The sequence below is a fragment of the Piliocolobus tephrosceles genome, chromosome 12 (assembly GCF_002776525.5).
Source record: "Piliocolobus tephrosceles isolate RC106 chromosome 12, ASM277652v3, whole genome shotgun sequence".
Classification (NCBI taxonomy): Eukaryota; Metazoa; Chordata; class Mammalia; order Primates; family Cercopithecidae; genus Piliocolobus; species Piliocolobus tephrosceles.
Genome location: NC_045445.1, coordinates 69424903 through 69436960, shown reverse-complemented (window position 1 = coordinate 69436960; position 12058 = coordinate 69424903). Strand labels below are relative to the sequence as shown.

At 34.2% G+C, this 12058-nt stretch overlaps 1 protein-coding gene across 3 annotated transcripts in view; it reads right to left on the bottom strand.

Moving 5' to 3' along the window:
- Positions 1–12058, bottom strand: part of HDX (highly divergent homeobox) — a 206675-nt gene that overhangs the window by 22998 nt on the left and 171619 nt on the right. For all 3 annotated transcript variants that reach the window (XM_023202828.2, XM_023202826.2, XM_023202827.2), the window contains 2 exons: positions 10026–10233; positions 2581–2660 (listed from right to left, as the gene is read on the bottom strand). In XM_023202828.2, coding sequence (XP_023058596.1) covers positions 2581–2660; positions 10026–10233 — 288 coding nt within the window. The remainder of the gene's footprint in view (positions 1–2580; positions 2661–10025; positions 10234–12058) is intronic.

Below are 12058 nucleotides of genomic sequence, written 5' to 3'. Positions count from 1 at the left end.
TTTTGACAAAATTCAACAGCCCTTCTTGCTAAAAACACTGAAAAAATTCGGTATTGATGGAACGTACCTCAAAATAATAAGAGCTATTTATGACAAACCCACAGCCAGTATCATACTGAATGGGCAAAAACTGGAAAAATTCCCTTTGAAAACTGGCACAAGACAGGGATGCCCTCTCTCACCACTCCTATTCAACATAGTGTTGGAAGTTCTGGCTAGGGCAATCAGGCAAGAGAAAGAAATCAAGGGTCTTCAGTTAGGAAAAGAAGAAGTCAAATTGTCCCTGTTTGCAGATGACATGATTGTATATTTAGAAAACTCTATTGTCTCCGCCCAAAATCTCCTTAAGCTGATAAACAAATTCAGCAAAGTCTCAGGATACAAAATTAATGTGCAAAAATCACAAGCATTCTTATACACCAGTAACAGACAAGCAGAGAGCCAAATCAGGAATGAACTTCCATTCACAATTGCTTCAAAGAGAATAAAATACCTAGGAATCCAACTTACAAGGGATGTAAAGGACCTCTTCAAGGAGAACTACAAACCACTGCTCAGTGAAAGAAAAGAGGACACTAACAAATGGAAAAACATACCATGCTCATGGATAGGAAAAATCAATATCATGAAAATGGCCATACTGCCCAAGGTTATTTATAGATTCAATGCCATCCCCATCAAGCTACCAATGAGTTTCTTCACAGAATTGGAAAAAACGGCTTTAAAGTTCATATGGAACCAAAAAAGAGCCCACATTTCCAAGACAATCCTAAGTCAAAAGAACAAAGCTGGAGGCATCATGCTACCTGACTTCAAACTATACTACAAGGCTACAGTAACCAAAACAGCATGGTACTGCTACCAAAACAGAGATATAGACCAATGGAACAGAACAGAGTCCTCAGAAGTAATACCACACATCTACAGCCATCTGATCTTTGACAAACCTGAGAGAAACAAGAAATGGGGAAAGGATTCCCTATTTAATAAATGGTGCTGGGAAAATTGGCTAGCCATAAGTAGAAAGCTGAAACTGGATCCTTTCCTTACTCCTTATACGGAAATTAATTCAAGATGGTTTAGAGACTTAAATGTTAGACCTAATACCATAAAAACCCTAGAAGAAAATCTAGGTAGTACCATTCAGGACATAGGCATGGGCAAGGACTTCATGTCTAAAACACCAAAAGCAACGGCAGTAAAAGCCAAAATTGACAAATGGGATCTAATTAAACTAAAGAGCTTCTGCACAGCAAAAGAAACTACCATCAGAGTGAACAGGCAACCTACAGAATGGGAGAAAATTTTTGCAATCTACTCATCTGACAAAGGGCTAATATCCAGAATCTACAAAGAACTCAAACAAATTTACAAAAAAAAACAAACAACCCCATCAAAAAGTGGGCAAAGGATATGAACAGACATTTCTCAAAAGAAGACATTCATACAGCCAACAGACACATGAAAAAATGCTCATCATCACTGGCCATCAGAGAAATGCAAATCAAAACCACAATGAGATACCATCTCACACCAGTTAGAATGGCAATCATTCAAAAGTCAGGAAACAACAGGTGCTGGAGAGGATGTGGAGAAATAGGAACATTTTTGCACTGTTGGTGGGATTGTAAACTAGTTCAACCATTATGGAAAACAGTATGGCGATTCCTCAAGGATCTAGAGCTAGATGTACCATATGACCCAGCCATCCCACTACTGGGTATATACCCAAAGGATTATGAATCATGCTGCTATAAAGACACATGCACACGTATGTTTATTGCGGCACTATTCACAATAGCAAAGACTTGGAATCAACCCAAATGTCCATCTGTGACAGACTGGATTAAGAAAATGTGGCACATATACACCATGGAATATTATGCAGCCATAAAAAAGGATGAGTTTGTGTCCTTTGTAGGGACATGGATGCAGCTGGAAACCATCATTCTCAGCAAACTATCACAAGAACAGAAAACCAAACACTACATGTTCTCACTCATAGGTGGGAACTGAACAATGACATCACTTGGACTCGGGAAGGGGATCATCACACATCGGGGCCTATCATGGGGAGGGGGGAGGGAGGAGGGATTGCATTGGGAGTTATACCTGATATAAATGACGAATTGATGGGTGCTGACCAGTTGATGCGTACAGCACACCAACATGGCACAAGTATACATATGTAACAAACCTGCACGTTATGCACATGTACCCTAGAACTTAAAGTATAATAAAAAAATAAATAAATAAATAAATAAATAAATAAATAAATAAATAAAACAAAAAGAAAAATAAGAAAAATAACTTGTTACATATAAAATATCATATATGTACCAAGTATTGGGTTTTTATGTTTGCAAATCTCCTCAATCAAAAAATTAGTGATACAAATGACAACATTTTAAATTTTATTTACTAAGCTCTCAAAGATATGTAATTTCACTAGAAATAGTTTTGTTTTGGTTTGTGAAGTGGAGCAAGACTTTATTCTGAAAATGATAATATTTTCACCAACTGGATACTTGGACTTGAAATCAACCATATCATGAGAAAAGAATTTCAAACTGTACATACCACATTATCTGTGGATACTGCATGGCGTTCCTCTTCCTTATGAACCCTTGCCTCATTCGGAACAACTTCATTGGGCTCTTCTATAGAAAAAAAAAAAGAAGCCATAATTTCGTTTTTCATTTCGCAAAACTTTCTTGAGAATACTATTTTCAAGATCATTTAAATAATTTCTCTATTATAAAAAGACACAAATGGCAAATTCATTTCACACATGTTTGATGAACAATTCTACTTCAAACGATGTATTCTAAAGAAATAAGTAGAGATGGGGGAAAATACAAGGATGGTCACCACTGTCCTATTTGTAATTGAAAAAATAATAGACAAAAACTGTATCCTTAACAATAGAGGAATAGAGAAATTTAGAATCTATCTCTATAATAAATATTATGAAGCCACCAAAATTGAAGTAGAAGAACGGTAGTGATAAGGAAAATATTCATGGTTTACTGGCAAGTGAAAAAATGAAGGTAACAAAACCTATTTTGTGAATACATATAATATTAATTTTATTTTAAAATATATAAACTTTACTATATAATTTACATAAATTTATTATACAAATATGTAAATTTTCATGGAGAAACACTAGAACTGTTTCCACCAAGACACTGCCATTACTATTTCTAGATGGAATTATGGGTAATTTTTAATTTTTCTGTTTTCTTTTTGTTTATATGTGTTTAAATATTTTTCTACAATGAACATTTGTTTCTCATTCAAATAAAGAAAAAGTGATAACATAATTTTCAAATCTATGATATAAAACTATAAATCCAGAGCATTTCCAGTTTTGTGAATGTATGTGTGTACAAACACACTTCTATATATATGCTAAGAGAAAAGCGTGGCAAAAATATCCCCTCATCCTTATTTTCAGAAAGGTTATCATTGAGGAATAGGGTTGTTTCTATTTTTTATTGTATTTCCCAGTACTTTCTAAAATGAACATGTATCCCTTTTCTGATCAAAATTCAATATTCTAAAAATGAGAAAATAAGTAAAAGAAATAAATTAATTCAGAGAAATCAGACTACTAAAAAACTCTCCAAGCTGAGCTAGGGGAACTGATTGGTTCAAGGCACAGGGTGTCTGCATGTATAATCCCTTCTGTTTCAGATTACCCTCCACCAGCCCCTTAAAAAAACAAGGTAGCAATGTTCTTCTCTATCTTTTTTCTTTTGGCACAGACATGTCGTGGAGATTATTTGAATAAATACTAGTAGAATTTCTTGATTTCACGGTAACTGACATTTTACTTCACCTTAGGAAGCAGAACAAAAGTATTTATCAGCCCTCACAAATTTTTCTAAGTCTATTCCTTTTCATGGAAAGAAATATAAGGGTGCCTTGTATGAGTATGGGGGAATTATTAAGAGGAAAATGTGTTTGATCCAGGAACTCATGTATGACTATATAGAGAATTTAAGTTTAAGATATTCAGAAAACTCTTACCAGAATTTTGATGCAAAGTCCACTATAAACACGATTTAAATGTTTTTGTCTCCTCTGCTATATTTTTTAAAAATTAAATTGTTGGGGGTATATTTGAGATATACAACATGATGTTATAAGATACACACATACACACATACATATAAATTGTTTCTGTAATGAAACAAGTTAACATATCCATTATCTCACATAGTTACCCATCCCCACCCACGAGCAACTATAATATATTCCTTTAGCAAAAATCCTGAATAGAGTACATTTATTAATAGTAATCCTCGTGTTGCATATTAGATCTTTTGACTTACTCATACTACATATTTGCTACTTTTTATCACTTGACCTGCATTTCCCTATTTCCTCTCCCTCCTATTCTGATCCTGGTAACCTCTTTTTTTTCTCTATCTGTATATATTTGACTGTTTTTCCCCCCTACCATTTGCCACAACATGGATAGACCCTGATATGGCTTAGGTCTGTCTCATGTCAAATTGCAATCCCCAATATTGCAGTTGGAGCCTGGTGGGAGGTGATTGGATCATGGGGGTAGATTTCCCCTTTGGTGCTGTTCTTGTAAGAGTGAGTGAGTTCTCAAGAGATCTGGTGTTGAAAGTGGGTAACACCTCACCCCTCTTCCTCCTATTCCAGCCACGTAAGACCTGCCTGCTTCCCTTTCACCTTCCGCCATGACTGTAAATTCCTGAGGCCTCCCTGAGAAGAAGCCAGCAATATGCTTCCTTTACAGTCTGCGGAACTCTGAACCAATTAAACCTCTTTTCTCTATAAATTACCCAGTATCAGGTATTTCCTTATAGCAGTGCTAGAACAAACTAATACAGACCTGCAGGGCATTATGCTAAGTGAAATAACTGAACACAGAAAGAAAATATTGCATGATCTCACTTGTATGTGAAATCTTAAAAACATGTCAATTTATTTTTTTTTAAAGAATGGTTCATAGACAGAGGAGCCTTTACCTACTCATTATTTAGACATTTCAAATCACAGACATTTCAATTCCTATGTAATCAGCAACAAAATGTAATGAAGGAAGGGAAAAAATGTCATCAGACAGTATTAGCACTGGTGGCCTCAGAAGAGAGTTTATATTGCTCATCAACAATGTAACTTTCTTTACAGGTTTGCCTTATATTCCTATTCTCCTTTTCTCATAACTTTGTACACAGTTCTGCTTTACTGGCAACATATTTTGTATATGGTTTGGTTATTTTGGAAGATTTAAATTAAAACTATATTGAGGATTTCTAAAATAAAAGGATGTGAAGTGATACAGTTGAATAAAGAATGTTTTCTTTCACTTACAGAAGCTTCAATACTTGTGAATGTTTGAAATCTAAACACTATCTATGTGCCTGGTAATTCCCCAAGAAAAGCAACTCTGCTAATTGGATAATAAAGTGGAATTATTACCCAGTTAAAGCTCTAGAGGGCGCTCTATGTGGTGGCTCTATATACTCACACTAAGTAACTGCGTGTAGAATTATCTTTCATGTGCATACCCATATAATAGATACAGCTGGAAAAAAAGAGGCTTTGATGTAAAATTCAATGACATAGATGAATTGTTCTCATCTTTAAAAATTTTGCTTCTCGGGATAGTAAAAATCTTTAAAATTGTTCAAACATAAATTTATTTTTCACAGTCTATTAACTGTAGATACAGAAATTAAGGAGCTCAGCCATCTAGCTATTACTTTTGTTAGAGTTTGCAGTTGTGGGAGGGGTGAGCTCAGGCAGGATTTTTTTTTTTTTTTCGTTTGTTTTTTATCTTTCCTAACAACACTTCTTTTCTTTTCACCACTACACAGGGAAAGGGAAGGTGGGAGGTGGAAGGCAAAAGTTAGAGGTAAGTCAGAAGCTCTAATACGTATTAGGGAAGTATCTACCCTCCCAGAAACAAACGAATGGAACTGAAACTGCTAAAAGACCAGCAGCACTTTTTTTGACTCTTACTAAAGCTGCCTTTTACTGCAATAAAAAAAAATCTTAATTTTTGCTTATACAGATTTTTCTAGAATATTTTAATGTGATTTTCAATTGATTTTTAATACATAATATGTAACCCTAGTTTAAAGAAATCTTTCTCTTCTTAGATATGCAGAAGACTCTAATGCTACTGAATCAATAGCCCTATTATAAGCAGTCTGAATTTCAGTTGTTAGGTTTTTGAAATACTATGGGCACTTAATTTTATAATAATCTAAAAATTATTTTTTCTTTATATTTCTTAGATGTAACTAATGGAAATTTCAAAGTAGAAATATATTTAAATACATTTTCATAAACTGGAAGGAAAATGGTTAGCATATTTTAAAGGCATGATATTAGTTTAGGCCAGATGATATGACTCACTTAATCAAATGAATCGGATTAGTATTCCCCACTAGCAAAATGAGGAAAAGAATAGGACATAACTAGTAGGAAACTGTACCAAAAAGGGCTCTTTTCAGTATCTGAGAAAGACTTTTTGCTTTTCTCTTGCAATTTCTGTGAGAATGAAAAGGTTACCATGCAGCTGTGAAAAATAAGCCACCGATAAAAAATTCAAGGCAGTCACACTTCTGATCAAGTGTTTTTTGATTCATGTATTAAATTCTCTTTCTTCTTTTTATCGTTGTGTCTTGATTACTATGCCAGCTATTTAAATAACACACCATGACAAAGAATGTCAATGTAGGAGCAGTGGTCCATTCAGAGTGGACCATTAAGTGGTCTTTAAAATTAACTTTCACTTTTTTTCTTCAACTACTTATTTTTTTAAATTATCTTTTAGGTGGAGAAGTGGGAGTTGGGAAATGAAACTTCACTTAGGGTCTTCTGTACTTTCTCTGAATATTTTCTCTCAGCTTACCCACTCAACAACAGAAACACACAAATCCCTACTTCCCCACTCTCCTTCAACTAGCCACCACTCAGCAGGCTCTAAAACACCAGTCATGAGTCATTGGGAATATCCAAGTATCTCCAGGCACATGCAATTTAGTAAACACTAACAAATGACAGAAATGGTTTAAAGGACCAATTATATTAGAAATAAAGGGCTTGGAAATGGTGCAATGTTTCTTTTTTTCTCGATAATTTTAAAATCTGCCTCACTATTTTCCTGTACACTCAATTTTCTTTTATCATATTCAATATGAAGAACAAATGTTAAGAGAGAGAGAGAAAGAGAAGAAAGCGAGAGAGTGAGAGAGAGAGAGAGAGAAACTTGAATATTCACATTGATAACCTTTCAAATACCTGATCTTAAAATACATGGCCCTCTTAATACCAGTAGATTTGCTTTCCCTTTCATTACTCAACCTACTGCAATCTGTTTGCCTCTCCTCTTCCCATGTAGTTAATTGCTTTTTTAAAAGAATTTCTAAAACACCAAATTCAATGGCTTTCTCATCCCTTTTTCTACCTAACTTCTATGAGACCATGAGACTACTGAAATAATGACACCTCTTCCTTCTGAAATCTCTTTATTTATTTATTTTTCTTAATTTTAGAGACAGAAGTCACTACGTTGCCCAGGCTGGAGTATAGTGGCTATTCACAGGTGCAATCAGAACACACTGAAGCTTCAAACTCCCAACCTCAAGGGATCTTTTTCGCCTCAGCTTTCCAAGTAGCTGAGACTACAGGCATGCCACTGCACCCAACTCTTGCCTTGGTTTTAGGAAAAGCATACTGTCCTGCCTCTTCTGTTTCTGAATGTTCTTTCAGTGCCTCCCTTTTCCCTCCAACTCCCAAATCTGGATATTTATCAATACACAGTCTTTGTTCATTGTCCTTTCTTGTTTTTAATTTCTCACTTAACTAAATCTTCAATTTTCATGGTTAGATATTTTTTGCCTCAATGTGGGTGACTTCCATATTTCTTCTTATGTCTTAAGCCCTCATCTGAGTTTCACACTCATATTATCCAAAGGCCTGCTTGGACAGCTCTACATGGATGTCCAAACACTATATAAAATTCAATACATGCAAAGCTGAATTCATCTTCTCACAGTATTCTTTAAGTTTTATACAATGCCAAGAAAAATCTCGAATGAATTTTGGGGAAGGAGATTTGGAAAAGGCATGCTTAAACAGTTCAAATTGTATGACTAAACAATTCAATAATCAATCTACTACAAAGCAAAGAAGAATGAGTGCCCTACCGGATATTAAGACATTTTATAAAGCCACAGTTGTAAACCATCAGATCAGTGTAACAATAAGAAGTCTCAAATTTGACCCACATGTGTATATGTGTATGCCTGCATGTGTGTGTATATGTGTGTGTGTGAGAGAGTGGGTGTGTGTGTATTTAATAAAAAGCTACATTCCAACTCACTGGTAAAAGATGAGTTATTCAACAGATGGTGTAGGGACTATTAGTTAACCATTTGGAAAAATAAAATTGGATGTATTCACACATCTTAAAGCAAAATTAATTCTAGGTGAAATAAATATCAAGTTGTACAAATTAAGCTATAATGATACTAGAGGCAAATGTAGGGGTATATTTACATGATTGTAGTACAAGGAAAGACTGTAATTATGACCCAAAGTCAGAAACCATAAAGGAAAGTATTGGTAGATTTGAAAACTTAAAAATTACAAAAGAAAATCTGACATCGGAAAACATCATAAGCAAAATTAAAAGGCAAAAAATAAACTGGAAAATATATTGTAAGTATTCTAAACAGAGCTCAATGAAACCAAAAGCAAAATGAGAAACGTCATGATCCTTTTTGTTTCTCAATCACAGATACAAAATCCTATATATTGTATGATTCAATTTATAGAAAATGCCCAGAAAAGACAAATTTATATCATCATAAAACAGATCAGTGACTTCCTGAAGTTTAGAGTGGGGAGAGGGAGTGACTGCAAATGGGCTAAAGGGAATTATTGGAGTGATGAAAATGATATAAATTCAGATTTCAGTGATGATGATGGTTGTGGAATTGCATAAAATTTACTAAAAATCATTGAATTCTATATTTAAAATGAATGATTATATTTTGAGACAAGGTGTCACTCTGTCATCCAGGTTGGGGTACAGTGGCACAATCAGTTGAGCTCCCTGCAGCCTTAAACTCCAGGGCTCAAGTGATCCTCTCACCTTAGACTCCTGAGCAGCTGGGACTGTAGCTAATTAAAACAACAACAACAACAACAAAAACAAACAAACGAACAAACCAAAAGCCACTTTTTGTAGAGATGAGGTCTCATAATGTTGCCCTGGCTGATTTCGAACTCCTGAGTTCAAGCTATCATTCCATAACAGTCTCCCAAAGTTCTGGGATTAGAGGCGTTAGTCACCTCACATGGCCTTACAATGGATGAATTTTATGATGTGTAAATTAAATCTCAATAAAAGTGTTAATAAAAGTATGTCAGAAAAGAATCATATCTATGCTTGAGGACAAATGAAACACACTTCTCATGGACAGATAGTGTCATTGCATGATATTATTTAAATTCTCTTTTAGAGAAACATTGAGAGGTATCATAAAGATAATCCAGACTAATTATCTTTAGCAGATGAGGAAACTAAAGCCCAATTAAATACTTTGCATGAAAGTCTCATGAAAAGTCACATGAAAAGCTAGGAGTTGCATCCAGATTTCCTGACTACTAGCCTGGTATTTGTTACATTATGCCATACTCTTTCATTATAGTGTGTTTATAATGCTCTGACCTAAACTGACTAGAATTCCAATAAAATAAAAATCATTTACTTAATTATAATGTATGAATTGTAATAATCAACATTTATAAATGTAAGAGATTATTATTGTTGTAGATGAATGTTCCTTGTGATGACGATGTGGGAGATTGTTTAGGTGGAGGTATTAAAAATAAATCTATTCTTTTCAAATACTTGGCCAAATGTTTTGAAGACTCTAGACTTGAAGTGCAGTAAGCTGAAAAGCAAGTAAAAAATGCATCAAATTTACAAAGGCTATTATTAGAAGATTCAGCATATAAAGTACCTTGAGAGCTTCCTTCAGACAAACAGATGGATACTTCATCATTTCTGTCATTATCCTCTCCTACTTCAGGCCCAGCTTCCTCTCCTGGTGTGAGTGCAGATAAAGAACCAGACTCAGGCTGCTCAGAGAAATCAGCAGGGCCTCCTCTTGGAGGTGGAACTTCAATCCCCATTAAACGATATTTCCTTCTTCGATTCCCAATCCAAGTCTTTATAAGAGAAATATAGGAGGAATTTTTGTAAACATAGAGAACTTAGCAGTTCTGGCCAGTAAAATAATGAATGAATGCTGTATAAAATAGGATTTAAAGGAATAAATGGGTACATAGAAAGATAAAAACGTTTATGTCAATATGCTAAAATAAAAATAACTATGTTTTATATTTTTATAACTTATTTATTTTATTTATAATTGACACATAATAATTGTACATGGTTATTGGGTACCGTGTGACAGTGTGAGGTTTCACTACATGTACAGATTTTATAATGATCGACTCATGATGGTCAGCATGTCAATCACCTCAAAATGTTAATAGTTATGATTTTTACTTTAAAATATTTATTAGCAGAAAGAAGGTATTTATATAAATATTCATACTTTTAAGCAACATGTAGTCTATTGAGGATGACTTTTTTCTGTTTTTGTTTTGTTTCTCAAGAAAACAATTCACCAAATTTTTCAAAAGAAAAATAAACTGGTTCTTTTTCAAACAGCTATAACTAATTCATATCCTATTTCTAATTTTATTCTTCCTATGCAAAAATGTGCCCTCTGTTAATTTTGTTTGGCTCCATATTATTACCTTGGCATTTCAAGCACTCTGAAATTTCATTTTACTAAACTTACAACCAATTTTGAAGACATTTTGTAATGAAATAATTTTAGAGTCATGGGAAGTTTCAAAGATAAGTCTTGTTTATTCTTCACTCCATCTTCTCCAACTTCCATCTTACACAACTATAGCAAAATATCATAAAAAGGAAATTGATACTGTGAAATATGTGTGTATAGTTCTATGTCCCTTTATCACAGCATTCCTCTTCCTCTCCTTCCCACTATCCCTAATCTGTTTTCTGTCTCCATAACTGTGGTTTTTCAAGAATATTATATAAATGGAATCATGCAGCAGGTGACCTTTTGAAATCAACTTTTTCAATTCAGCATAATTCCCTGGAGATTCATTCAAGCTGTGTGTATCGAGCCCATTCATTTTTATTGCTAAGCAGTATTCCATGATATATGTTTACCCATGTTTGTTTAACCATTTACCTGTTGAAGGATGCTTGCATTGCTTCAGATTTTTTTGCTTATTATATATAAAGCCATTGTGAACAGTAACTTGCAGGTTTTATGTAGACATGGTTTTTATTTTTCTAGGATATTGGCACAAGGATGCAAATTATGGATCATATGGCTATATGTTAAGTTTTATAAGAAACTGTCAAATTGTTTTCCAGAGAAACTGTTCCATTTTACATTCTTATCAGCAATATATGAGAGATCCAGTTTCTTAGCATTCTTGCTATCATTTAGTATTGTCAGTATTTTCTAAAAACTTTTAGCTGTTCTCATAGGTGTATGTAGCAACAGCTCAACAAGTTCTTAATGTTGACCATATTTCCATGTGCTTATTTGTCATCCATATATTTGCCATACTTTTCAGTGAAATGTCTCTTAATTTTCTAATTGAAGTGCTTGTTTGTTTTCAGTGTTGAGTTTTGAGAGGTTCTTTACATATTCTAAATATGAGTTACATGTCACATATGTGGTTTGCAAATATTTGCTCCCAGTCTGTAGCTTGAATTTCTGTCCTGTTAGTCTTTGGCAGCACAAACTTAACACTGCTCAAAAAATAAAGGATATTAATTTAAAATAATAAACAATGGGTTCACTGAAAAGATTGGTAAACTTGGCAAACATCTAATTGTTAAATACAGTTTAACATGGGCCTGGTGACTGGTGAGCACCTGTAGTTGCATATATTCGGGAAGCTGAGGTGGGAGGATTGCTTGAACCCAGGAGTTCAAGGC